The sequence below is a fragment of the Symphalangus syndactylus genome, chromosome 9, assembly GCF_028878055.3.
Source record: "Symphalangus syndactylus isolate Jambi chromosome 9, NHGRI_mSymSyn1-v2.1_pri, whole genome shotgun sequence".
NCBI classification, from domain to species: Eukaryota; Metazoa; Chordata; class Mammalia; order Primates; family Hylobatidae; genus Symphalangus; species Symphalangus syndactylus.
The window spans coordinates 58,574,713-58,602,085 of record NC_072431.2 but is presented as its reverse complement, the minus strand read 5'-3'; the positions used below and the strand labels follow the sequence as shown (position 1 = coordinate 58,602,085).

The 27,373-nt window shown below is 51.1% G+C and overlaps 3 protein-coding genes across 6 annotated transcripts in view; 1 reads left to right on the top strand and 2 right to left on the bottom strand.

Moving 5' to 3' along the window:
- Positions 1-12,181: 12,181 nt before the first annotated feature.
- Positions 12,182-14,514, bottom strand: MBLAC1 (metallo-beta-lactamase domain containing 1). Its single transcript, XM_063646285.1, has 2 exons — positions 13,614-14,514; positions 12,182-13,312 (listed from the first exon to the last, which is right to left on the bottom strand). The coding sequence occupies exon 2, from the start codon at positions 13,282-13,284 to the stop codon at positions 12,484-12,486; it is 801 nt and encodes a 266-aa protein (XP_063502355.1). The 5' UTR covers positions 13,285-13,312; positions 13,614-14,514; the 3' UTR covers positions 12,182-12,483.
- A 673-nt stretch (positions 14,515-15,187) lies between these two features.
- Positions 15,188-21,579, bottom strand: CNPY4 (canopy FGF signaling regulator 4). Its single transcript, XM_055292467.2, has 6 exons — positions 21,343-21,579; positions 18,314-18,440; positions 18,122-18,218; positions 17,793-17,915; positions 16,074-16,191; positions 15,188-15,980 (listed from the first exon to the last, which is right to left on the bottom strand). The coding sequence occupies exons 1-6, from the start codon at positions 21,458-21,460 to the stop codon at positions 15,811-15,813; spliced, it is 753 nt and encodes a 250-aa protein (XP_055148442.1). The 5' UTR covers positions 21,461-21,579; the 3' UTR covers positions 15,188-15,810.
- Positions 21,459-27,373, top strand: part of TAF6 (TATA-box binding protein associated factor 6) — a 12,035-nt gene continuing 6,120 nt past the window's right edge. Inside the window, exons 1-6 of one of the 4 annotated variants that reach the window (XM_063646207.1) lie at positions 21,841-22,330; positions 22,554-22,807; positions 26,355-26,569; positions 26,669-26,755; positions 26,882-27,035; positions 27,245-27,301. In XM_063646207.1, coding sequence (XP_063502277.1) covers positions 22,729-22,807; positions 26,355-26,569; positions 26,669-26,755; positions 26,882-27,035; positions 27,245-27,301 — 592 coding nt within the window. In that variant the 5' untranslated portion in view covers positions 21,841-22,330; positions 22,554-22,728. Of the gene's footprint in view, positions 21,516-21,840; positions 22,331-22,553; positions 22,808-26,354; positions 26,570-26,668; positions 26,756-26,881; positions 27,036-27,244; positions 27,302-27,373 lie in introns of those variants that run through there. The other 3 variants (XM_055292419.1, XM_055292420.2, XM_055292421.2) reach the window with 3 other exon arrangements.

Here is a 27,373-nt window from a genome sequence, read left to right as displayed (position 1 = left end):
AGATTGCGCCACTGCACTCCAGCCTGGGAGAAAGAGCGAGACTCCGTCTCAAAAAAAAAAAACAAACAAAAAAAAACAAACAAAAAAAACATTTCTTCATTCTATTTCCTGCTATTAATCCAGGAGCAGAAGTGTCAGAGTGGAACAAGTTCTTAGAAAGAGAATGAGGGCCAGGTGCAGTGGCTCATGCCTGTAATCCCAGCACTTTGGGAAGCCAAGGATCACTTCAGCTCAAAAGTTCGAGAACAGCCTGGGCAACATAGGGAGACCCTGTCTCTACAAAAAACACAAAAATTAGCTGGACCTGGTGGCAGGCACCTGTAGTCCTGGGTATTTGGGAGGCTGAGGTGTGAGATTCGCTTGAGCCCAGGAGGTAGAGCCTGCAATAAGCCGAGATAGCACCACTGCACTCCAGCCTAAGTGATAGAACAAGACTCTGTCTCAAAAAAAAAAAAAAAAAAAAAAGAGAGGAAAGAATGAAAGAAAGACAGAAAGAGAGAAGGAAGGAAGGAAAGAAGGAAAGAAAGAAAGAAAGAAAAAAGAAAAAGAAAGAAGGAAAGAAAGAAAGAAAGAAAGAAAGAAAGAAAGAAAGAAAGAAAAGGGAGGGAGGAAGGAAGGAAGGAAGGAAGGAAGGAAGGAAGGAAGGAAGGAAGGAAAGAAGGAAGGAAGGAAAGAAGGAAGGAAGGAAAGAAGGAAGGAAAGAAAAGAAGAAAGAAGGAGAATGAATGAGCAAATTGTATCAGGCAGAGGTAGCTGTAACGGAGTCCAAAACACTAGCCCAAAAGAGTTTGTTTGAGATTATAGAAATCTAAGTTGTTCATGCTTTCTCTTTCCCAGGTTGTAACACTTCTGCTCCAACTCAACCAGCTCCTTTCCAATTTTTTTGTTTGTTTTGTTTTGTTTTTTTGTTGTTTTTTTGAGACGGAGTTTCGCTTGTTGCGCAGGCTGGAGTGCCATGGCACAATCTCAGCTCACCGCAACCTCTGTCTCCCGGGTTCAAGCGATTCTGCCTCAGCCTCCCAAGTAGCTGGGATTACAGGCATGCACCACCACTCCCGGCTAATTTTGTATTTTTAGTAGAGACGGGTTTCTCCATGTTGGTCAGGCTCGTCTCAAAACTCCCGACCTCAGGTGATCCAACTGCCTCGGCCTCCCAAAGTGCTGGGATTACAGGCATGAGCCACTGTGCCCGGCCTCCAGTTTTTAAAACTGAGAAAGTCACTGTGACCTTCATACTTGGTCTATAAAGATACCCTACTCTCTCCCTACCTTGGTGCATATGTAGAGAATTTCTTTTCCTCTTAGTTCTGCCAAAAAAAAAAAAAAAGTGTAATTCTTCGAAAAAGAGCTTTACTAGGAATAAATAGGGGGAGAAAGCAGAAGGAAACTCAAAGATATAAACCTACATATTTACAAAGCGACAAACCACTTATATTAAACTAAATAACAATTGTGTTTAAACTGAGTTGCCTCCACAGTATCTTTTTTCTGGACATTAATTCAGACTTTTCGGTTTTTACCTCAGATAAGTTAATGTTATTGTGACTAGTTCTGGCGAGGCTGAGAATCTTTTCCTTCCTTCCCTCCCTTCCTCCCTCTGTCTCTTCTTCCTTCCTTCTTTCTGTCCTTCTTTCCTCCCTCCCTCTCTCCCTCCCTTCTTTCCTTTCTTTAATTTTTATCATGGTAAAATACACATAACATGAAATTCACTACGGTAACCATTTTTTTTTTTTTTTTTTTAAACGGAGTCTCGCACTGTTGCCTGGGCTGAAGTGCAGTGGCATGATCTCTGCTCACTGCAACCTCTGCCTCCCGGTTCAAGCAATTCTCCTGCCTCAGCCTCCTGAGTAGCTGGGATTACAGGCACGTGCCATCACGCCTAGCTAATTTTTGTATTTTTAGTAGAGACAGGGTTTCACCATGTTGGCCAAGCTGGTCTTGAACTCCTGACCTCAGGTAATCCACCCGCCTTGGCCTCCCAAAGTCCTGGGATTACAGGTGTGAGCCACTGCACTTGGCCTTTTTTGTTTGTTTGTTTAAGATGGGGTTTTGCTCTTGTTGCCCAGGCTGGTGTACAATGCCATGGTCTCGGCTCACTGCAACCTCCACCTCTCAGATTCAAGCGATTCTCCTGCCTCAGCCTCCCAAGTAGCTGGGATTACAGGTCCCCACCACCACGCCTGGCTGATTTTTCTATTTTTAGTAGAGATGAGGTTTCACCGTGTTGGCCAGGCTGGTCTCCAACTCTTGAACTCAGGTGATCTGCCCGCCTCAGCCTCCCAAAGTGTTAGGATTACAGGTATGAGCCACTGCGCCCAGCCTATTTTTAATTTTTTGAGGAAGTACTATAGTGTTGTCCACACTGGCTGCACTATTTTACATTCTCACTGACAGTGCACAAGAGTTCCAATTTCTCCATATCCTCGCCAACATTCATTTTCTGTTTTTTGATAGTAGGCATCATAATGGATGTCAGGTAAGTATCTCGTTGTAGTTTTGATTTGCATTTCTCTAACTAGTGATGTTGAGTATCTTTTCATGTATCTGTTGGCCTTTTGTGTATATATATATATATTTTTTTTTTTTTTTTTTTTTTTTTTTTGAGATGGAGTCTCGCTCTTTCACCCAGGCTGGAGTGCAGTGGCGCGATTTCGGCTCACTGCAGGCTCCGCCCCCCGGGGTTCACGCCATTCTCCTGCCTCAGCCTCCCGCGTGGCTGGGACTACAGGTGCCCGCCACCTCGCCCGGCTAATTTTTTGTATTTTTAGTAGAGACGGGGTTTCACCGTGTTAGCCAGGATGGTCTCGATCTCCTGACCTCGTGATCCGCCCGCCTCGGCCTCCCAAAGTGCTGGGATTACAGGCGTGAGCCACCGCACCCGGCCATATTTTTTTTTTTTTTTTTTTTTTTTTTTTGAGACTGAGTCTCGCTCTGTCGCCCAGGCTGGAGTGCAGTGGCGCAATCTCGGCTCACTGCAAGCTCCGCCCCCCGGGTTCACGCCATTCTCCTGCCTCAGCCTCTCGGAGTAGCTGGGACTATAGGCGCCCGCCACCACGCCCGGCTAATTTTTTTTTTTGTATTTTTAGTAGAGACGGGGTTTCACCGTGGTCTCGATCTTCTGACCTCGTGATCCGCCCGCCTCGGCCTCTCAAAGTGCTGGGATTACAAGCGTGAGCCACCGCGCCCGGCCCCATATTTTTTTTTTTTTAAGACAGGGTCTTGCTGTGTCTCCCAGGCTAGAGAGCAGTGGTGTAATCATGGCTCACTGCAGCCTCAAACTCTTGGGCTCAAGCAATCCTCCTGCCTCAGCCTCCTGAGCAGCTGGGACTATAGGCTGTCTATCTTTAGAGAAATGCCTATTCAAGTCCTTTGTGTTTATGTGTTTTTGTTTGTTTTCTTTCTTTTTTTTTTTTTTTTTTAGACAAAGTCTTGCTCTGTTGCCAGGCTGGAGTGCAGTGGCGCAATCTCAACTCACTGCAACCTCCGCCTCTCGGGTTCAAGCGATTCTCCCGCCTCGGCCTCCTGAGTAGCTGGGACTACAGGCATGCATCACCATGCCTGGTTAATTTTTTGTTATCTTTTTTTTTTTTTTTTTTTTTTGAGACGGAGTCTTGCTCTGTCGCCCAGGCTGGAGTGCAGTGGCGCAATCTCGGCTCACTGCAAGCCCCGCCTCCCGGGTTCACGCCATTCTCCTGCCTCAGCCTCTCCGAGTAGCTGGGACTACAGGCACCCGCCACCACGCCCGGCTAATTTTTTTGTATTTTTAGTGGAGACGGGGTTTCACCGTGGTCTTGATCTCCTGACCTCGTGATCCGCCCGCCTCGGCCTCCCAAAGTGCTGGGATTACAAGCGTGAGCCACCGCGCCCGGCAATTTTTTGTTATCTTTAGTAGAGATGGGGTTTCACCATGTTGGCCAGGCTGGTCTCAAACTCCTGACCTCATGATCCACCTGCCTCAGCCTCCCAAAGTGCTGGGATTACAGGCCTGAGCCACTGCGCCCGTCTGCCCTTTTTTGAATCAGGTGTTTGTTTTGTATTGTTTGAGTTTTAGGAGTTCTCTACATATTCGGGATATCAATCCCTTATCAAGGGTTGATTATTTGGAAACATTTTCTCCCATTCTATGGATTGCCTTTTTAGCCTGTTGATAGTGTCTTTATTTATTTATTTTGAGACAAGGTCTCACTCTGTTGCCCAGGCTGGAGTGCCATGGCATGATCTCGGCTCACTGCAACCTTGCCTCCCAGGCTCAAGCAATCTTACCTCAGCCTGCCCAGTAGCTGGGACTGCAGGTGCGCATCACTATGCCCAGCTAATTTTTATTTTTTGTGAGACAAGTTGTCACCATGTTGCCCAAGCTGACCTTGAATTCCTAGGCACAAGCGATCCTCCTGCCTCAGCCTCCCAAAGTGCTGGGATTACAGGTGTGAGCCACCGCACCTTGACTAACTTCCTTCCCTGGGAGGAACTGCTGAGGCTTTGTTTGTCCTGCAATTTCAAGCCATGTGGATATGTTTCCCATGAGGCAGGGCCAACTTAGGCTCATGCTTACTGGAGACTTGGGAGTTTTGCTGGGGGCTAGAGAGAGAGCTGGAGCCCACCCACTCCTTTTGAGGCAGGAGAATAGGGAACATAAGGCAGAAGAATAGCAAAGGGAATTAAAAGTTGGCTAAAGGGCAGAATAAGTAAAAGCAGAGAGCAAGGTGCTTTTACTTTGCTATAAAGCAAGGTGAACGAAAGGAATACAAAAAAGACAAAAAAAAAAATAGCGCTAGGCACGGTGGCTCACGCCTGTAATCCCAGCACTTTGGGAGGCCGAGGTGGGCGGATCACCAGGTCAGGAGATAGAGACCATCCTGGCTAACACGGTGAAACCTCGTGTCTACTAAAAAAAAAAAAAAAAAAAAAACTAAAAATTTAGCCAGGCATGGTGGTGGGTGCCTGTAGTCCCAGCTACTTGGGAGGCTGAGGCAGGAGAATGGCATGAACCCGGGAGGCGGAGCTTGCAGTGGGCTGAGATCGCGCCACTGCACTCCAGCCTGGGCGACAGAGTAAGACTCCGTCTCAAACAAACAAACAAAGACAAAAAATATAAATAAAAAAGTTAAAAATAAAGCAAGGTGAAGGCGGGGTGAGCAAGAAGCAAGATAAGAAGCAAACGTTTGGCCAGGCGCAGTGGCTCACGCCTGTAATCCCAGCACTTTGGGAGGCCGAGGCGGGTGGATCATTTGAGGTCATGAGTTCGAGACCAGCCTGGCCAACATAGTGAAACCCCATCTTTACTAAAAATACAAAAATTAGGCGGGCATGGTGGTGTGTGCCTATAATCCCAGCTACTCAGGAGGCTGAGGCAGGAGAATTGCTTGAACCTGGGAGGCGGAGGTTGCACTGAGCTGAGATTGCACCAAAGTACTCCAGCCTGGGCGACAGAGACTCCGTCTAAAAAAAAAAAAAATTACACAAAACTAATGCTGATCGCATCTGGCAGAGGTCAGTCTGCTCTGCCCTCCAAGAGTGGAATACTGTGCTTAATACAGTTTTGCTGCTTCGCTTTGCTGTGTGTGTCTTGTCCAATTCTTTGTTCGGGACACCAAGAGTCTGGAATAGCATGGCACCATCTGGTAACACTTTCCCAGTTCTCCCTTTGATCTGTGCATTTATGCAGCTTTGCCCTTTGTGATCTGTCCGTCTTCTCTGGCATCTCTCTGTCTTTTTAGCCCACTGTGCAAGGAATCCTCAGGACCTCAGAGATCCAATTTCATTAGCTACTCCCTAACTCAGTGCCTTTCTTGTGTGTGTAAACAAGCTCCTTGTTCTACGTCTAGGATGGAGATGTTGGAGGCAGGGTTGCCAACAGAGGAGATAGGAGGGGAAAGGGGGATTTACTCCAGGTTTTGAGGCCCAGAGAAAGAAGGATTTGTCAGAGGTAGGGAGAGCTGGAGACCAGGGAGTTGGAGGCAAGCCTAGACTCCCCTCTGGTGGCAAGGGGAGGGTGTGCAGGTGCACCAGTGAGGACCAGGAAACACAGATGCGAGTTATTCTCTGTGGGATTTAGCAAATCCCACAGACATATAGTTGTTCTTTGTTTGTTTGTTTTTTGAGATGGAGTCTCCCTCTGTCATCCAGGGTGGAGTTCAGTGGCACAATCAACTCAGTGCAACCTCCACCTCCGGGGTTCAAGCGATTCTCCTACCTCAGCCTCCCGAGTAACTGGGATTGTACTTATGTGCTACCACGCCCAGCTAATTTTTGCATTTTTAGTAGAGACAGGATTTCACCATGCTGGCCAGGCTGGTCTCAGACTCCTGATGTCAAGTGACCCACCCGCCTCAGCCTCCATAAGTGCTGGGATTACAGGCGTGAGCCACTGTGCCCAGCCACAGACATATAGTTTTAAATACGAGAAGGAGCCTGCAGATGTGTTTGGTGGTGGCTTAGACACTAGGCTTTGGGTCAGGGCCAGTATAAGACAAGTGGAGCACCTGCTGGAGACCTACCAGCAAGAGGAGGACTATGTTTGGTGAACCAAAACCTCCTTCCAGGCTGGGCGCAGTGGCTCACGCCTGTAATCCCAGTACTTTGAGAGGTCAAGGTGAGAGGATCACTTGAGCCCAGGGAACATAGTGAGACCCCCATCTCTATAAAAAATAAAATAAAAAATTAGCCAGGCATGGTGGTGTGTACCTGTAGTCCCAGCTACTCTGGAGTATGAGGTGGGAGGATCGCTTGAGCCTGGAAGTTCAAGACCAGCCTGGGCAACACAGTGACACCTCATGGCTACATAAATTTATTTATTTGTTTATTTATTTTTAAGACGGAGTCTTGCAGGTATGAGCCACTGTGCCTGGCCCAAGACTCTGTCTCTAAAAAAAGAAAGAAAGAAAGGAAGAAAGAGAGAGAGAAGAAAGGAAGAAAAAAAGAAAAAGAAAGAAGAAAGAAAGAGAGAGGGGAGAGAGTGAGAAATAAAGAGAGAAAGAGAGAAAGAAAGAAAGAGAGAGACAGAAAGAAAGAGAGAGGGGGGAGAGAGAGAGAGAAAGAGAAGGAAGGAAGGAGAGAGAGAGAAAGAAGGAAGGGAAGGAGGGAGGGAGGGAGGAAGGAAGGAAAGAAGGAAGGAAAATAAAGAGGCGGGAGGAAGGAAGGAAAGAAGGAAGGAAAATAAAAAGGCAGAAGGAAGGAAAGAAGGAAAGAAAGAAAGAAAGAAAGAAGAAAGAAAGAAAGAAAAAGAAAATAAAGGAAGAAAGAGAAAGTAAGAAAGAAAAAGAAAGAAAGAAGAAAGAAAGAAAGAAAGAAAGGAAGGAAGGAAGGAAGAATAATAGTACCTAGCTCAGAGCTGCGATGAGGAACAAATAAGTTAATGGATGGGGCTGGGCATGGTGACTCACGCCTGTAACCCCAGCAGTTTGGGAGGCTGAAGGCTGAAGTGGAAGGATCACTTGAGCCCAGGAGTTCCAGGTCACAGTGAGTTATGATTGCACCACTACACTCCAGCCTCGGTTACAGAGCAAGACCTAGTCAATAATAATAATAATAATAATGTACAGAAAGTGCTCAGAGCAAGTAGAACTGGTCTGCTCTGTGAGCTCTTAGGATCTCACTTCAGGCATCTGTTGCTGTTTCACCCCACCCTACTCTGTGCCAGAGCTTGTCCAAGGTACTGGACGTCCCAAGCATAGGAGAGCCAGGCAGGTGTGGCCCCATCCCATGCCCATGGGAGCCATCAGACTGCTGAAAGAAAACAGACATTAAATCATCACACTTGGGGAAGGGCGCAGTGGCTCATGCCTGTAATCCCAGCACTTTGGGAGGTCAAGGCGGGGCAGATCACTTGAGGCCAGGAGTTCAAAACCAGCCTGGGCAACATGGCGAAACCCCGTCTCTACTGAAAATGCAAACATTAGCCTGGCCCAGTGGTGTGTACTTGTAGTCCAAGCCACTCAGAGGCTGAGGCACAAGAATTGCTTGAACCTGGGAGGCAGAAGGCTGCAGTGAGCCATGATCAAGCCACCACACTCCAGCCTGGCTGACAGAGGGAGACTCTGCCTCAATAAATAAATAAATACATAAATAAATAATCACACTTGGCGAATGTGTAGTCAACATGAATTTGCAACCCCAAGGTCAGGTGCTTTCTTTACATCAACTTTATTTATTTATTTATATTTTTTGGGCTGGGCGCAGTGGTTCACGCCTATAATCCCAGCACTTTGGGAGGCCGAGGTGGGCAGATCACGAGGTCAGGAGATCGAGACCATCCTGGCTAACACGGTGAAACCCCATCTCTACTAAAAATACAAAAAATAGCCGGGCGTGGTGGCGGGCGCCTGTAGTCCCAGCTACTCGGGAAGCTGAGGCAGGAGAATGGTGTGAACCCGGAAGGCGGAGCTTGCAGTGAGCCAAGATAGCGCCACTGCACTCCAGCCTGGGTGACAGAGCGAGACTCTGTCTCAAAAACAAAACAAAACAAAAAAAAGAATTGGGATGTGGGGCTGGGCGCCGTGACTCACACCTGTAATCCCAGCAATTTGGAAGGCCAAGGTGGGAGGACTGCTGGAGCCTGGGAGTTCGAGACCAGCCTGGGCAACACAGTGGGACCCCTTCTCTACAAAAAATAAAATTAGCCCAGCATGGTAGCATGTGCCTGTAGTCCCAGCTACTTGGGAGGCTGAGGCAGGAGGACTGCTTGAGCCCAGGAGGTCGAGGCTGCATTGAGCTGATTGCACTGCTGCACTTCAGCATGGGCGAACTCTCAAAAAAAAAAGAGAATTGGGATATGGGTGGTGGCAGGAAAGGTGAAGGGAGGGGGAAGCCTGGTAGAGGTTTAGTTCCCACATGAAAAGCAGTGCTGAGATGAGGGTGGGGACAGAGCCCAGAGCTATACATCAGTGCATGTGACAACTGTCATTTTATGTTCGAGTCTCCGTTCAGGGCGTCAACAAGCCTTGCAAAGATATGAGATAGATGGCATTTTGGTTTATCAGAACCACCCTCTTGGAAAAAATGACTATATATATATAAAGACTCTTATGTGCTGATATGTAAGATGAAATATTTCTCCTAATTGTCAAAAGTAATATATGCTTCTTGTAGAAAATTTGAAAGGATACAAAAAATTTTAACAATGGTAAAACCCCATCTCTACTAAAACTACAAGAAATTAGCTGGGTGTGGTGGCGTGTGCCTGTAATCCCAGCTACTCTGGAAGCTGAGGCAGGAGAATCGCTTGAGCCTGGGAGGTGGAGGTTGCAGTGAGCCGAGATCATGCCACTGCACTCCAGCCTGGGTGACAGAGCAAGACTCTGTCTCAGAAAACAAACAAACAACAATAACAACAAAAACATGCTGAGGATTGTAGAACCATATATTGCATGGCGATACCCAAATCTGAAGTCAGTCTGGGGACGAGGACCTCAGCCTCCTGAAGCATGGGAGTACATGGGTGTCCCAGCCTGTAGCTGGGACTACAGGCACGTGCCACCAAGCCCAGCTATTTTTTTTTTTTTTTTTTTTTTTTTTTGAGAAAGCAGAGTCTTGCTCTGTTGTGCAGGCTGGAGTGCAGTGGCGTGATCTCGGCTCACTGCAACCTCCACCTCCCGGGATCAAGTGATTCTCCTGTCTCAGCCTCCCAAGTAGCTGGGATTACAGGCGCCCGCCACCACGCCCAGCTAATGTGTGTGTGTGTTTATTTTTAGTAGAGACCAGGTTTCACCATGTTGGCCAGGCTGGTCTGGAACTCCTGACCTCAAGTGACCTGCCCACCTCAGCCTCCCAAAGTGCTGGGATTGCAGGCGTGAGTCATTGTGCCGGCCTATTTTGTTTTGTTTTGTTTTTAGAAATAAGGTCTTGCTGTGTTGTCCAGACTGAAGCACAATGGTAAGATCACAACTCACTGTAGCCTGATCAAGTGAGCCTCCACCTCAGCTTTCTGAGTAGCTGAGACTATAGGCAGGCACCACCACAACTGGCTAATTTTTAAATTTTCTATAGAGATGAGGTCTCACTATGCTGCCTAGGCTGGTCTTGAACTCCTGGGCTCAAGTGATCCTCCCTCCTCAGCCTCCCAACTTGCTGGGATTATGGGCATGAACCACCACACCCAGCCCTACCATGGGTCTTCTTGCTGCTCCAGTGTGTCAAGCTGTCTTGTCTCAGGGCTTTTATACCTGCTGTTCCTGAGCCTGGAATGACCTTCTCCCAGATCCACGCATGGCTGGCTTTCTTCTCATTTGGTTTTCTGATCAAACATCAGCTCCTTACGAAGGCTTTTCCTGACACCCTAAATAAAAGAGCCCACTCTCTCACCCAAGCCCTCTATTCCCCCCTTACTCTGCTTTTTTTTTTTTTCACATCACTAACAACCACCTGTAATTATTTGATTTGCTACTATTATTGCTGCTATTTGTCTGTCTCCTATATAGAATGTGATCTCCATGAGGGACACGGAGTTTGTCCAGCTTGCTCTTGGTTGTATCCCATAACTTAGGCAGTGCCTGAGACACTGCAGGGGTTAAGTATCCACTGAATGAAGAATTAGTGAATAAAGGCAGGGGGCAGGGCCAGGCGAGGTGGCTCACACCTGTAATCCCAGCACTTTGGGAGGCCAAGGAGGGTGGATTGCCTGAGGTCGGCAGTTTGAGACCAGCCTGGCCAACATAGTGAAACCCCGTCTCTACTAAAACTACAAAAAATTAGCCAGGCGTGGTGGTGGGTGCCTGTAATCCCAGCTACTTGGGAGGCTGAGGCAGGAGAATGGCTTGAACCCGGGAGGCGGAGGTTGCAGTGAGCTGAGATTGCACCATTGCACTCCAGCCTGGGCAACAAGAGCAAAACTCTGTCTCAAAAAAAAAAAAAAAAAAAAAGGCCGGGCACGGTGGCTCACGCTTGTAATCCCAGCACTTTGGGAGGCTAAGGCGGGTGGATCACGAGGTCAGGAGATTGAGACCACAGTGAAACCCCGTCTCTACTAAAAATACAAAAAAATTAGCCGGGCGTGGTGGCGGGCGCCTGTAGTGCTAGCTACTCGGAGAGGCTGAGGCAGGAGAATGGCGTGAACCTGGGAGGCGGAGCTTGAAGTGAGCCGAGACTGCGCCACTGCACTCCAGCCTGGGCGACAGAGCGAGACTCCGTCTCAAAAAAAAAAAAAAAAAAAAAAAAAATGCAGAGGGCCCGAGAAGGTAGGATTTCTTGAGGTCAGGAGTTCAAGACCAGCCTGGGCAACACGGTGAGACCATTTCTGAAAAAAAATGAAAAAAAAAATTAGCTGATAGCCAGGCATGGTGGTTCATACCTGTAACCTCAGCACTTTGGGAGGCTGAGGTGAGCAGATCACTTGAGGCCAGGAGTTTGAGACCAGCCTGGCCAACATGGTAAGACCCTTTCTCTACTAAAGATATAAAAATTAGCTGGACATGGTAGTGTGAGCCTGTAATCCCAGCTGCTGGGAAGGCTGAGGCACAAGAATCACATTAACCCAGGAGGCGGAGGTTGCAGTGCAGTCTGCAGTGCAAGATTGTGCTATTGCACTGCAGCCTGTGGGGACAGAGTGAAACTGTGTCTCAAAAAAAAAAAAAAAAAATTAGTGGGGCATAGTGGCACTTGCCTGTCGTCCCAGCTACTTGGGAGGCTGAGGCAGGCGGATGGCTTGAGCTGGAGACTGCAGTGAGCTATGACTGCACCACTACACTCCAGCCTGTGTCACAAAAAAATATGAACAAATACATAAGTCAGATGACTAAGAGGTCATCTCTGTGCCCTGCACCTTCTCTCAGCAACCTCCATCCTATAAGAAAGGGGCGGCCGGGCGCGGTGGCTCACGCTTGTAATCCCAGCACTTTGGGAGGCCTAGGCGGGCGGATCACGAGGTCAGGAGAGCGAGACCACGGTGAAACCCCGTCTCTACTAAAAAATACAAAAAATTACCCCGGCGTGGTGGCGGGCGCCTGTAGTCCCAGCTACTCGGAGAGGCTGAGGCTGGAGAATGGCGTGAACCCGGGAGGCGGAGCTTGCAGTGAGCCGAGATTGCGCCACGGCACTCCAGCCTGGGCGACAGAGCGAGAGAGACTCCGTCTCAAAAAAAAAAAAAAAGAAAGGGGCAGTTGGCCAAAGTATGCCTCTGCTACAGTTGTAGATTACCACGTTTGCATGATTATTACTGTCAATGCTTCACATTTACACTAGGGCACTATGATTTTCAATGCAGTTTCCATTTTTATTTTGGAGGCCCCTCCCAGGAACCTTCTCCCATTTTACTGAGGCCCAGGGAGAATGCACAGGGAGCTGAGCCCGTCCTTTGATCTTAGTTTGGTGGCAGAGACAGGCAGTGATACTGACGATGTGATGGCAGTGTCAGGTGCACTCTGTCCTCACTGGAAAACTGGCCTCCTGGAAGGGCTGGAAGCTCCCACCCTTGACTGCTCTGACTCTGTCTCCAGCAGCTCCTCGCTGTTAGGGCTTCCCTGACAAGAGTCCAGTCCCTCTCGGGGCTGATTAGTGCAGGGCGGGCTCCTCGTCTCCGACCACCGGCTCCTGCTGGCTGTTCCCTCCACCCTTCGTCTCCGGCTGCGAGGCTTCCCTTAGCACTCGAAAGGGGGGCCCGTGACCAGGTACGACCACGTCGGCAACGACCAGGACCCTCTTCCGGCTCCGCTCCTGGGCTGCGGGGTCTTCACTCAGTGCCTGCCACGAATCCTCGTCCCCATCTCGCTCAAACACATCTCCCGCCACCACCACGGTGCCCAGAGCCGTGCCAGCCACCACCACGCTCACGTCGCGCTGGCCCCCGTGGCCCGGCGTGGCCCACACCTCGAGCCCCGGGCCCAGGCGCAGGGGCTGCCCCTCACCCAGCCCGTGGGGCAGGTAGCGGCCTCCGGGAAGGCAGAAGTCGTGCGAGACCAGCAGAGCCGCGCCTGGGAACAGCCCCAAATTCCCGATGTGATCCGAGTGCCCGTGGGTCCCCACCACCAGCGTCACGTCTCCCGGGGCCACTCCCTGCCCCGCCAGCGCCCCCAGCAGCGCCTCCCGAGCCCAGGGGCCCCCGGTGTCCACCAGGATGGGGCCACGGGCCGCCTCCTCCAGGGCGGCCTCTGCGCCGCCACTCCCGCGTGGGGACTCTCGGTGGCTGGAGGCCGGGCCCCGGGTCTGGGGTAGGACCAGGGTCACGGAGCCGTCGGCGCGCACGGCGTCGCCCACCCCCTCGGGCTCCGCGTAGCCCTGCAGCAGAACCACCACGGAGTAGGGGTCGCCGGGCACCAGCAGAGGGGATGCCCCGCGTAGCAGCTCGGTCCGCATGAGACTGCTCCTGGCAGGGAGGGACAGGCTGGGGAGAAAGGAAATGGAGCAGTGGGCGACCGTCCTGTCCCTCCGCGATCCCCCACCCGTGCCCGGCCCCGCCACTGCCCCTAAGTCTCTGTTCTCTGCCACCCGCCTCCATTAAGTTGGTATCACCCTCAACCCCTGCCCAAGATGGTATCGCCCAGCCTCCCTTCACACTTGGGCCCGTCCCTCCCTCGGCGTCCTCGGCCCCCGCCCCGTTCCTCTCGCGGTACTACGTCCTTCCCCGTCACCCTCCAAAGGCTATCCTTTGTATTTCCCTCAGTCGAATCCTAGCCGCGCTCTACCTTGGGCCTCTGCTAGGTCTTGCCTCACTCGAGGAAAGCGCAGAAATCGAAAACGCGCGTGGGAGTTTGTCCTCTGCGAGTTCCCGTGCACCCAGATATGGCGGCCGAAGCGGCTCCGCGATGGCAGCTGTAGTTCCGGCGCCTTCACCGTGTGTCAGAGAAGGCTGCCTGGACTCCAGCCTCCTGGCGGTTCTCCGCCCCGCGACCCCAGCAACTTCCTTGAACTGCAGAATTATGAAGCGCCATTAGCTTTGAGGAGGGGTCATGCTCAGTTGCCCAGGCTGGAGTGCAGTGGCGCAATCAGCCTCACTGCAGCCTCGACCTCCTGGGCTCATGTGATCCTCCCGCCTCAGCCTCCCGAGTATCTGGGACCACAGATGCGCACCACCAAGCCCAGCTAAGGTTTCTATTTTTTCTTTTTTGTAGAGACGGTCTAGTTCTGTTGCCGGTACTGGTCTGGAACTCCTGGGCTCCAGCGATCCTCCAGCCTTGGTCTCCTAAAGTGCTAGGATTACAGGTGTGAGCAACCGCGCCTGGTCTTTTTTTCTTTTGAGACAAAGTCTCACCTTGTCGCCCAGGCTAGAGTGCAGGGGCACCATCATAGCTCGCCCCAGCCTTGAATCCCTGGGTTCTAGCGATCCTCCTGCTTCGGCCTGCGGGAGTGCTAGGAATACAGGCTTGCCCGCCCCTCTAAATTTTTTTTTTTTTTTTTTTTTTTTTTTGAGACAGAATCTCGTTTTGTCGCCCAGGCTGGAGTGCAGTGGCGCGATCTCAACTCACTGTAACCTCCACCTCCTGGGTTCAAGCAATTCTCCTGTCTCAGCCTCCCGAGTAACTGGGATTACAGGCGCCCACCACCGTGCCCAGCTTTTTTTTTTTTTTTTTTTTTTTTTTGAGACAGAGTCTTGCTGTGTCACCCAGGCTGGAGTGCAGTGGCACGATCTTGGCTCACTGCAAGCTCTGCCTCCCAGGTTCCCGCCATTCTTCTGCCTCAGCCTCGCGAATAGCTGGGACTACAGGCGCCCGCCACCACACTCGGCTAATTTTTTGTATTTTTAGTAGAGACGGGGTTTCACCGTGTTAGCCAGGATGGTCTCGATCTTCTGATCTCGTTATCCACCCGCCTTGGCCTCCCAAAGTGCTGGGATTACAGGCGTGAGCCACCGCGCCCGGCCGCCCGGCTAATTTTTGTATTTTCAGTAGAGATGAGGTTTCTCCATGTTGGCCAGGCTGCTCTCGAACTCCTAAACTCAGGTGATCCACCCGCCTCGGCCTCCCAAAGTGCTAGGATTACAGGTGTGAGTCACCACACTCAGCCTCCAGGCTAGTCTTGACCTTTTGGACAAAAGTGATCCTCCCATCTCCACCTCTGTAGTAACTGGGACTATAGGCGATGCACCACCAGCCCTGCAGTCTTCTTAATGTGTGTGTGTGTGCACGTGTGTATAGAATTGGGGTTTCACTATGTTGCTCAGGCTAGAGCTTGAGCTTAACAAGACAGCGGCCATTCTGGGTGCTGCCTCATCGACCGGCTAGCTATGTGTGCCCGGCTGTTGTTTGAAACTGGGCCCAGCTAGTTTTTAGAAAAAAAGAAAAAAGTTTAATAGCGACATAGAAAATTTAGCACCTATGAAACTATACGGTGGGCTCTGGGTTACATTGATCTGAAGTAGACTAAGTATCTACCCCACCTAACTTATCAGCAACTCCAGGCCATGACCCAGTGTCCCATTCTCCTTCACGGTTTGCTGGTGTGTAGCCTCCTGGATACAGGCAATGTATATAGATCGCAGAGAATGTCCGTTCTGGCCTCTTCCTTGGAAGGGTCTAAAAACAGACCTTAAGGAGCTAAGTGACTTTCCCAAAGCCCACAGCTCCAGTGCCACTGCTGAACTCTGGGTGGGGGTGGGATCAGTTAAAGAGGAAAGCTTTCAGTACTGTCAGCACATACACCTGCCAATTAAGGGGGTGGATGGAGTTCTTCTGTAGGAGCAGGACCTCCAACCCTACCCTCCGCCCGGGAAGCCATGTCATGCTGTTTGACCAGGATCTTGCCTGAGGTTAGATGGGAGAGAACAGCTACAAGCTTGGGTGGAGTCACTCACAAACACACCCTGAAAGCTGTGGAGCAGGGAGAGCGCAGACTTTAGAGGGCTCTCCATGATCCCTTCCCCTCCTGGGGGCTCAAAGGCAAGGGTCAAAGATCTTCTCGGTCAAGTTTGGGGTGGCCCCCTGTCTTGGTCATCTTGTGTCCCCCTTCCTCTTCCTCCTCTTCATCTTCCTCCTCCTCCTCCTGCTCTTCCTCCCCTTCTGTTTTCTCTTCCCCATCTGTGATCTCCTTTCCAGTCCAAGTTTCCTGTAGACATGCTAGAATGGATGACAGAAAACAATTTAGATATTAGTAACTGGAGGCAGGGGAGGCTATGGCTTGGCAGGAGAGGAGTCAACCCTTACACTTACCAGTTTCAGCAGCTGGGAGCACATGACCTTCACAGAGAAAATTTTGTAGGGGCTGCTCCTGATGGTGGAAGTACCAGTCTCCCACAATGTCTTCAAACTCCTCCAACATGGTCTCACACTGGTCAAGTAGAAGGGCCAGAAGAGTATCTGCTCTGGAGGGATTTGGGATCCCTCCTGTCTTCTCTCCCTGCTCAACCTGACTGATTTTGGAGAGGCAGGTAGCCAGGAAGCTAAGTTTGGCCTACTAGATGTGCGATCCTCATTCATTCAACAAACATTTACTAGCACCTACTCTGCCAAGTAGGTTATTAAACTCTTGAGTTTCAGCTCCTTGCCTGTAAAATATGTATGGTAATTGCACCTACCACATCAGGTTGTTGAGGGTAAAATGAGGCTACAGATGCAAAGTATGTGGTCCAGAGTCTGGGACACAGTAGGTACTCAATAAGTGATGGCGGATATTATTAGCAACCATTGTTACTTTTTTTTTTTTTTTTGAGATGGAGTCTTGCTCTGTTGCCCAGGCTGGACTGCAGTGGTGGGATCTCAGCTCACTGCAATCTCCGCCTCCTGGGTTCAAGTGATTCTCCTGCCTCAGCCTCCTGAGTAGCTGGGACTACAGATGCACGCCACCACGCCAGGCTAATTCTTGTATTTTTAGTAGAGACAGGGTTTCACAATGTTGGCCCAGCTGGTCTCGAACGCCTGATGTCGTGATCTGCCTGCCTCGGCCTCCCAAAGTGTTGGGATTACATACATGAGCCATCGCACCCGGCCCGTTATTAATTTTTAAAGATTTTACTTAAGGCAGGACCCGATGGCTAATGCCTGTAATCCCAGCACTTTGGGAGGCCAAGGCAGGCGGATCACCTGAGGTCAGGAGTTCGACCAGCCTGGCCAACATGATGAAACCCTGTCTCTACTAAAATTCAAAAAATTAGCCGGGCGTGGTGGCAGGCGCCTGTAATCCCAGCTACTCAGGAGGCTGAAGCAGGAGAATGGCTTGAACCTGGGAGGCAGAAGTTTCGATGAGCTGAGATGGTGCCACTGCACTCCAGCCTGGGCAATAAGAGTGAAACTCCGTCTTGAAAAAAAGAAAAATTCTTTAAAATTATCATTTCTAGAGAAGGGTCTCTTATGTTGCACAAGCTGGTCTCGAACTCTAGTCTCAAGCAGTCCTTCTCCCTCGGACTTGCAAAGTGCTAGCATTACAGTTGTGAGCCACTCCACCCAGCTCATTATGATTTCTTTCTTTTTTTTTTTTTTTTTGTTTTTGTTTTTTTTGAGATGGAGTCTTGCTCTGTTGCCCAGGCTGGAGTACAATGGTGCGATCTCAGCTCACTGCAACCTCCACCTCCTGGGTTCAAGCAATTCTCCTGCCTCAGCCTCCCAAGTAGCTGGGATCACAGGTGCGCACCACCACACCTGGCTAACTTTTGTGTTTTTATTAAAGACGGGGTTTCGCCATGTTGGCCAGGCTGGTCTCGAACTTATGACCTCAGGTGATCCACCTGCCTCAGCCTCCCAAATTGCTGGGATTACAGGTGTGAGCCACTGCGCCCCACCACTCCTGGATCCACTTTAATCAATGGCACAGTCCTCACTCTGCCCCCTTCCCCATGCTCAGGGGTAGACGTCCCCTACAGTCAAACCCTAAAACTTAGCTCCCCTCTCAGGTTCCCTTCTCACCTCCCTGGATGGTGCAGTATCTTATCCTACCTGCTTCTTGAGGTATGTGACCTCCACGCTGGGCTCATCCCACAGCTCCAGAGGGATCCCCAGATCCACCTTCACCCCCTTCTGCACTAGGCCTTTCAGTGTTGCCATGGTCTGACTCTGACCCTGAGAGATTAAGAATTTGGCATCAGCCCAGCCCACCACCCCACCCCTCCCTTCCCCTTTCTGCCATTTCAGTTTTGTCAACTGCTGGAGATTCAGGGGTGAGTTCCATGATGGTGAGATGATGGGCAGATAACCTCTGGAGGACCTCAGGGGATACAGATCTTTGTATTTGAGAAGTGGAGTCCTGCCCTGGGGAAGGGTCTGACCTTGGCATATCTCAGTGAGCCCTTGCGCTCAGCGTGAACACTATAGTCCAGGATCCGCTCACATAAATTTTCTAAGGCCTCTTCCAGCCTTGTTTCTCTGTAGAAAGAGAGGAAACAAAGATTCCCTGGATGCTGTAGGAACTCCCAGGGCTCCGTTGGGAGTTGGAAAGGGGAGGAGCACGAAGGACTCACGAAACGCTGTAAGGCACGTGTCTCTTCCTCTTGCCTGTGTCCAGCACCTGCCCCAGCTCCAGCACCTCTCGAGATCGACCGGTGCGACTCAGCTCAGCCTGTAGCTCTGTGCTCAGCAGCTTACACACTGGTGAGGAGGAGAAACATCCAGGGGAGGTGAAAGACAGACAAATACACCAGCCATTCATTCTGCAGATGACCATACAAGTGCAGACTCTGGAGCCAGACTGGTTGGGTTGGAATCCTGGCTCAGCCATTTAGCAGCTGTGTGGCAATCTTCCTGCTTGCTGTGCCTCGGTTTCTTCTTCTTTTTTTTTTTTTTTTTTGAGACGGACTCTTGCTCTGTCGCCCAGGCTGGAGTGCAGTGGCGCGATCTCGGCTCACTGCCAGCTCCGCCTCCCGGGTTCACGCCATTCTTCTGCCTCAGCCTCCTGAGTAGCTAGGACTACAGGCACCCACCACCATACCCAGCTAATTTTTTGTATTTTTAGTAGAGACGGGGTTTCACCATGTTAGCCAGGATGGTCTTGATCAGCTGACCTTGTGATCCACCCGCCTCGGCCTCCCAAAGTACTGGGATTACAGGCGTGAGCCACCACGCCCGGCCGGTTTCTTCATCTTTAAAATGGGATAATAGGCCAGGAGTGGTGGCTCACACCTGTAATCCCAGCACTTTGGGAGGCTGAGGCGGGCAGATCACTTGAGGAGTTCGAGACCAGCCTGGCCAACATAGTGAAACCCCATCTCTACTAAAAATACAAAAACCAGCCAGGTATGGTGGTGCACACCTGTAATAGCTACTCAGGAGGCTAAGGCAGGAGAATCACTTGAACCCAGGAGGTGGAGGTTGCAGTGAGCTGAGATCCCACCACTGCACTCCAGCCCAGGCAACAGAGGGAGACTCCATCTCAAAAAAAGTAAAATACATTAAAAATAAATAGGCCAGCACGGTGACTGATGCCTGTAATCCCAACACTTTGGGAGGCCGAGGTGGGTGGATCACGAGGTCAAGAGATTGAGACCATCCTGGCCAACATAGTGAAACCTTGTCTCTCCTAAAAATACAAAAATTAGCTGGGCATGGTGGCGGGCGCCTGTAATCCCAGCTACTTGGGAGGCTGAGGCAGGAGAATCGCTTGAACTCGGGAGGTGGAGGTTGCAGTGAGCTGAGATTGCACCACTGCACTCCAGCCTAGGCAACAGCATGAGACTCCGTCTCAAAAGAAAAAAAAAAATACATATATATATATATATATATGACAAATACAATTGGATAATAATAGTATGTCCCTCATGGGAGTGTGATGAAGATTAAATAAATCAACATATATAAAGGCTGGCACATAGTGAGCACTGTATAAATATTCACTGTTATCCTGCAGTTATTTATTGAGCTTCTGTATGCATACTAACAATATAGACAGCAATAAGACCTATTATCTCTATCTACAGGTCTCTGTCAGTGTAGTTGGGACAGATAAACCAAGGATGACAAGCTATGGTGAAGCTGGGCCTGAACTCATGGGCTCAAGTGATCCTCCCACCTTGGCCTTCCAAAGTGCTGGGATTGCCGAGCGCGGTGGCTCACGCCTGTAATCCCAGCACTTTGGGAGGCTGAGGCGGGCGGATCACGAGGTCAGGAGATCGAGACCATCCTGGCTAACACGGTGAAACCCCGTCTCTACTAAAAATACAAAAAATTAGCCGGGCGTGTTGGCGGGCGCCTGTAGTCCCAGCTACTTGGGAGGCTGAGGCAGGAGAATGGCGTGAACCCCGGGGGGCGGAGCTTGCAGTGAGCCGAGATCGCGCCACTGCACTCCAGCCTGGGCGACAGAGCGAGACTCTGTCTCAAAAAAAAAAAAAAAAAAAAAAAATACAAAAAAAAAATTAGCCGGGCGTGGTGGCGGGCGCCTGTAGTCCCAGCTACTCGGGAGGCTGAGGCAGGAGAATGGCGTGAACCGGCGAGGCGGAGCTTGCAGTGAGCCGAGATTGCGCCATTGCACTCCAGGCTGGGTGACAGAGCGAGACTCCGTCTCAAAAAAAAAAAAAAAAAAAAAAAACAAAGTGCTGGGATTACAGATGTGACCCACTGTGCCCAGGCCCGTTGGCTGTATTCTGATAGAAGGTCTGCAGAGGTGTTAAAGCAAGGATGATACAATTAGGTGATTAAGTCTGTTTAAAAAATTGACAGGTCAGGGGAGAAGAGCGGCACACGGAGGTGAAAGGAGACAGAGATGAGGACCAAGTCATGAGACTTATCATGACTGCCTTTCATGACTGCCTTTCATGACTGCCTTTCATGATACTGAAATACAGTTGGGGGGGCGGGGTGAAGCGAAGAGAAAAAGAATCCAGGGAAGAAACGTAAAGTCAGGAGGGCAGTAAACTAGGGCATCAGGGCCAGCCCCCTTTCTCAACTGGGCCCCACACTAGTGCAGCTATGGAAGGTGCTGCTTGCTGAAAAATCCATATAGTACGCACCGTCTGCAAAGTCTCACCGGATGGGGAACCTCTCCTAGTTGTGTGGTTTCCTTTTGTTTATGAGCTTCAAAGGCTGAGTTACTCACCCTCAAACCCCCTCAGCGGGGTGTGGGGCCTGTAATTTGGGAGCGTCTGTGCTAGGGTAGGGCAGCGGATGTCCACAAGGCCTGAGCCTCACACCCGGCTCCTGCAGCCTCTGCAGATTAAGGTCTGGTGACATGAGGTAAACACTCACTGAAGATGCTCTAAAAGTTGGCAGTCCAGGGCCGATGGTCCCTGAACTACAATTCCCACAATCCATTGGCGGGCGGCGGGGCGGGGGGGGGGGGTCCAAGCCAGCCAAAAAAATGCAGGCTCTCTGGATGCAGCTTTGAGGTGGCACTACACGTTCGCTTCTTGACCCCATCCAAATTCAGCCAAGCTCCACCAGAACCTCCCTCAAGCCTTCAAGGAGGTCGGGTGACCCACCCAATACAGTCCAGGATGTCCGGCCTAGAACAAGGAGGTGTGGCCGGGCGATGCCTATAGGGGCTACCCCCTTCAAATACCTTCGCATTTGCTGGGCAAGCGTTCTGTGTCATCGTCCTCCTCCTTCGGCATCCCAGCCCAAGCCCCGTGCACGGCCAAAAAAAGGAAAAGCAATATTCCCAACCGCACAAGTCCCATGACAAAGCGCCGTCCACAAACAATCACCGCTTGCCTTCAAACCAACTTCGGGAAGGTAGTGTGGGTCCTTTAAATTCCCAGGAGGCTGGCGGCAACCTTAAATCCAGCCTACGAAGGTCAGCGCATGCGCAGGATCAGCCCAACAGGGGTGGGGCCTCGTTGCTCCGGGTTTCCCTGCCTCCGTTTTGTGGCGCCTCTTGAAGGTCCTGGCAACAGGGTAGTGAAGGAATAAATTGCAGTAATTACACCAAGAGGGAGTGCTCTTTATATGTAGCTGTAGAAACAAACTTTTAAAATATAATTTCATTCTGTGAGCCTAGAGGACTTATTCTGGCACGGGGAAGGGGCAGTGACTTGCTCTTCGGCTCTGCCAGGACCTGCCCCCAAGAGGGGGCGGGGCCAAGATGGCGCCGAGCGCTGGGTGAGCAGCGTCTTGGCTGCGGCTAGAGTTTTCCTGCTGCCTGCGCTCGGTTGGCGGGGGCGGGTCTGAGTGGTACCCAGGAGGAGACCCTTTGAAGGTCCCTTGTGGGGACTGGAAAGAGGACGGTTGGTTGCGTGTCTGTGCTCGTGGGGACCCCGTGTGTGTGCCTGCATTGGAGAGATGTTGCAGGAGATGGGGTGGGCTCTCTGAACCTCCTTTCGCGCTGCTCGGGGATCTTCGACCTGCTTCTCTGCTGGGATCTCGCTCAAGTTAACCCTTCCCTGGGACGCCTTCCTGCCGCCTCCGCTGATCTGAGGAGATCCTGTGACTGTAGCGTGTTTTATGAGCCTTTACTGGCAGAGGGTACCACCGGGTATTGAAGGATTCGTAGGAGTTCGCCAGGGAAGTGGGACACGACAGCCTCTTGTAAACCCGGCGCCAGGCACAGAGTATGTCTCGAATAATTGTGTTCCCTATAGATAAGACTTATAAAAGTGGGGGAGGAGATCAGGGATGGTTTGAAAAGAACCAATTTGTTTTTCGGCCTCCCTCTTCCCATCCTTCCAGCACGGCCCCACCCTACCTGTACTACTCCTGATCAGTATTGATGTTAATCTTCCTAATGTCCAACTCCAAGTGTGCTACTTTACTTTTTTTTTTTTTTTGAGACAGGGTTTCCGTCTGTTACCCAGGCTGTTGTGCAGTGGCACCATCTTGGCTCACTGCAGCCTCCAACTCCTCAATTCAAGCGATGCTCCCGCCTCAGCCTCCTAAGTAGCTGGGATGACAGGTTCACACCACCACGCCCGTCTAATTTTTTAATTTTTGCAGAAATGGGGGTCTCACTATGTTGACCAGGCTGTCTGAAACTCCTGGCCTCAAACAATCCCCCCACCTCTGCCTTCCAAAGTGCTGGGATTACTGGGGTGAGTAACCTCTCTTGGCTCCAATTTGCTTTGTCTTTTTGTTTTTTTTTTTGAGACAGAGTCTCCCTCTATTGCCCAGGCTGGAGTGCAGTGGCACGATCTCGGTTCATTGCAACCTCCGCCTCCTGGGTTCAAGCGATTCTCCCACCTCAGCCTCCCAAGTAGCTGGGACTACAGGCGCCCGCCACCATGTCTGGTTAATTGTTGTGTTTTTACAAAAAGACAGGGTTTTGCCATGTTGGCCAGGGTGGTCTCAAGCTCCTGACCTCAGGTGATCTTCCTGCCTAGGCCTCCCAAATTACAGGCGTGAGCCACTGCACCTGGCTCCACTTTGCTTTCTTTCTTTTTTTTTTTTTTTTTTGAGATAAGAGTCTCGCTCTGTTGCCCAGGCTGGAGTGCAGTGGTGCGATCTCGGCTCACTGCAAGCTCTGGCTCCCGGGTTCACGCCATTCTCCTGCCTCAGCCTCCCGAGTAGCAGGGACTACAGGCACCCGCCACCATGCCCAGCTAATTTTTTCTATTTTTTAGTAGAGACGAGGTTTCACCATGTTAGCCAGGATGGTCTCAATCTCCTGACCTCGTGATCCACCTGCTTTGGCCTCCCAAAGTGCTGGGATTACAGGCGTGAGCCACCGCGCTCGGCCCAGTTTGCTTTTAACTACAGTGTAGGCTCAAAGCTTGGGCCTATGACCTATTAATAATAGTGATACCAAGTATTTACTGAGCACCAACATCTCTAAGCCTTACAACTAATTCATTTACTTCACAAATATTTATGATGTCCCAGGCTGGGCTCCTGGAATACATCAGTGAACATAATAAAGAGCTCTGTCGGCCGGGCACAGTGGCTCACGCCTGTAATCCCAACACTTTGGGAGGCCAGGTGGGCGGAACATCTGAGGTCAGGAGTTCAAGACCAGCCTGAGCAACATGGTGAAACCCCATCTCTACTAAAAATACAAAAATTAGCCAGGTGTGGTGGCACATGCCTGTAATCCCAGCTACTTGGGAAGCTGAGACGGGAGAATTGCTTGAATCTGGGAGGCGGAGGTTGCAGCGAGCCAAGATTGCGCCATTGCACTCCAGCCTGGACAAGAGTGAAACTCTAGCTCAAAAAAAAAAAAGAGCCCTGTCCACATGGTGGACGGAGACGGAGATGGGATCTCACTCTGTTGCCAGGTTGGAGTGCAGTGGCGCAACCTCTGCTCACTGCAACCTCCACCTCCCGGGTTCAAGTGATTCTCCTGCGTCAGCCTCCCGAGTAGCTGTGATTACAGGTGCCTGCCACCATGCCCATCTAATTTTTTTATTTTTAGTAGAGATAGGGTTTCACCATGTTGGCCAGGCTGGTCTTGAACTCCTGACCTCAAGTGATCCGCCCGCCTTGGTCTCCCAAAGTGCTAGGATTACAGGCGTGAGCCACTGTGCCTGGCCTGAGACGGGGTTTTGTTATGTTGCCCAGGCTGGTCAGGAATTCCTAAACCCAAGCAGTCTTCCCACCTCACCCTCCCAAAGTGCAGAGATTACAGGCATGAGCTGAGCCACTGCACCTGCCCATTATAAGGATTTCGGGTTTTACTTTATGGCAAGTGGAGAGCCATTATGAGGGTTTGAGTAAAGAAATGACAATCTGCTTTACAGTTTGACAGAAGCATTTTGGCTGCAACGTTAGGAATGGATGTAGAGAAAGGCAAGGGTAGACTCCGGTTGACATTGTTAGGAGGTTTTCGGAGTTACCCAGTGGATAGATGATGGTGACCTGGGCCAAGCAGTGGGAGCAGAGGAGTCAGGTTGGACTAGCTGGTGGATTGATTGATTTTTGAGACAGAGTCTTGCTCTGTCGCCAGGCTGGAGTCCAGTGGCACGATCTTGGCTCACTGCAACCTCCGCTTCCCAGGTTCAAGTGATTCTCTTACCTCAGCCTCCCGAGTAGCTGGGACTACAGGCGCGTGCCATCACGCCAAGCTAGTTTTTGTATTTTTAGTAGAGATGGGATTTCACCATGTTGGCCAGGATGGTCTCCATCTCTTGACCTGGTGATCCGTCAGCCTCGGCCTCCCAAAGTGCTGGGATTACAGGCGTGAGTCAACGCGCCCGACCGGATTTATTTTTTTATCTTTTTTTTTTTTTTTGAGACGGAGTCCATCTGTCACCGAGGCTGGAGTGCAATGGTGCAATCTCAACTCACTGCAACCTCTACCCCCGAGGCTGAAGTGATTCTCCTGCCTCAGCCTCCCAAGTAGCTGGGATTACAGGCACGCGCCACCATGCCCAGCTAATTTTTGTATTTTTAGTAGAGACCAGGTTTTACCATGTTCCTCAGGCTGGTCTTGAACTCCTGACCCCAAGTGATCCACCCACCTTGGCCTCCCAAAGTGCTGGAATTACAGGCATGAGCCACCGCGCCTGGCCTACCTGGTAGATTTGATGTGAAGGCTCAGATAAAGAACAAGTGTCTGGATGGATGGCATTGCTATGAAGATAAGGAGAGCTGAGCCTGGGCCAGGCACTTCGGCTCAGGCCTTTAATTCCAACACTTTGAGAGGCCAACACTGGAGGATTGCTTGAGCCCAAGACTTCAAAGTGGTGGGATTGAAGCCCTGAGGTGTAACAGAAAAAGACAGAAATCTGGGCTGGGCCGGGTGGCTCAGGCCTGTAATTCCAACACTTCGAGAGGCTGAAGCAGGAGGATTGCGTGAGGCCGAAGCAGGAGGATTGCGTGAGCCCAGCAGTTCGAGACCAGCCTGGACAACATAGTGAGACTCTGTCTCTGCCCCTGCCCCCCCAAAAAATTGGCTGTGCATAGTGGTACACACCTATAGTCCCAGCCACTTGGGAGGCTGAGGTGTGAGGATTGCTTTAGCCTGGGAGCTCCTGGGCTCTATGAGTTTTCCCACCTCTGCCTCCTGAGTAGCTAGAACTACAGCCATGCGCCTGCATACCCAGCTAATTTTTGTATTTTTTGTACAGATGGGGTCTCACTGTGTTGTCCAGGCTGGTCGTGAACTGCTGGGCTCAAGCGATCCTCCTACCTTGGGTTCCCAAAGTGTTGGAATTACAGGCATGAGCCACTAGGCCCAGTCCAGATTTTTTTTTTTTTTTTTTTGAGACGGAGTCACCGTGGCTGGAGTGCAGTGGCGTGATCTCGGCTCACTGCAACCTCTGCCCTCTGGGTTCAAGTGATTCTCCTGCCTTAGCCTCCCTAGTAGCTGGGATTACAGGCGTGCACTACCACGCCCTGCTAATTTTTGTATTTTTAGTAGAGATGGGGTTTCTCCGTGTTGGCCAGGCTGGTCTCGAATTCCTAACCTCAAGTGATCCGCCTGCCTCGTCCTCCCAAAGTGCTGGTGGGATTACAGGTGTGAGCCACTGAACCTGGCCCCAGCCCAGATTTCTATCTTTCTCTGTTACACCTCAGGGCTGACTCACGTAGGGATGGACATAAGACACTCCGAGTTCCTCCCCTCTCTCCACTGTCCTCCCTTTGCTGGCCCTCTCCCCGTGTCTCACGTTTCTTTTCCTTCTGCCTGCCCCATTCCTCTGCCAGAGTCTCTGTCTCTCCACCGGGGGCTTCATCCTTCCAGGGAGGAGAAGAGGGACTCCAGAATGGCTGAGGAGAAGAAGCTGAAGCTTAGCAACACTGTGCTGCCCTCGGAGTCCATGAAGGTGGTGGCTGAATCCATGGGCATCGCCCAGATTCAGGAGGAGACCTGCCAGCTGCTAACGGATGAGGTCAGCTACCGCATCAAAGAGATTGCACAGGTGACCCGGCCCTTCTGTCCAGCTCCACATTGGGTCCATGTCGCCCGGGTCCCTGTCCTTAGAATTTTGGGCTGATGTCTGTTCTGTCATCCACCCCAGGATGCTTTGAAGTTCATGCACATGGGGAAGCGGCAGAAGCTCACCACCAGTGACATTGACTACGCCTTGAAGCTAAAGAATGTCGAGGTGATTTGGGGAGACAGGCAGGGGGCGGGTGATGAGGACAGAGCGATGGGGACAGGGTGAGACGCCATCCTTCAGCCAAGTATCCTCCGGCTCCCTTCTGACCCGTGCCCCTCTCTCCTGCCACAGCCACTCTATGGCTTCCACGCCCAGGAGTTCATTCCTTTCCGCTTCGCCTCTGGTGGGGGCCGGGAGCTTTACTTCTACGAGGAGAAGGAGGTTGATCTGAGTGACATCATCAATACCCCTCTGCCCCGGGTGCCCCTGGACGTCTGCCTCAAAGGTTGGGGGAAGGGAGAGCAGGGTGGCAGGGAGGAGGGAAAGGAGAACAGATGTGTGTGGGTGTGAGGAGCCTCACAATAGAAGAAAAGCTCAATGTGAGATCCCTGGTGAGTTGCAAGGGGAGCAGGAGTGGAAACACGCTTCCATAGCATGGGGCAACTCCCAATGTCCATGCATGGCAATTCACCTTGACACCTGCCTTCCTTGCAGCTCATTGGCTGAGCATCGAGGGCTGCCAGCCAGCTATCCCCGAGAACCCGCCCCCAGGTAACCTCCATGCCCCACCCTCTGGGTCTCTGGGTCCCTTTCCCCCTCCTTCCACCTTTTTTTTTGGGACGG

What these genes read in the sequence shown, in the direction of transcription:
- MBLAC1 (XM_063646285.1), bottom strand. Translation starts at nt 13,284, where the DNA reads ATGCGGACCGAGCTGCTACGCGGGGCATCCCCTCTGCTGGTGCCCGGC.
- CNPY4 (XM_055292467.2), bottom strand. Translation starts at nt 21,460, where the DNA reads ATGGGACTTGTGCGGTTGGGAATATTGCTTTTCCTTTTTTTGGCCGTG. An exon ending in CTTGCCCAGCAAATGCGAAG is followed by an intron (nt 18,441 to 21,342) that starts GTATTTGAAGGG and finishes CCTCCTCACCAG; the next exon opens with TGTGTAAGCTGCTGAGCACA. An exon ending in GCTCACTGAGATATGCCAAG is followed by an intron (nt 17,916 to 18,121) that starts GTCAGACCCTTC and finishes TTAATCTCTCAG; the next exon opens with GGTCAGAGTCAGACCATGGC.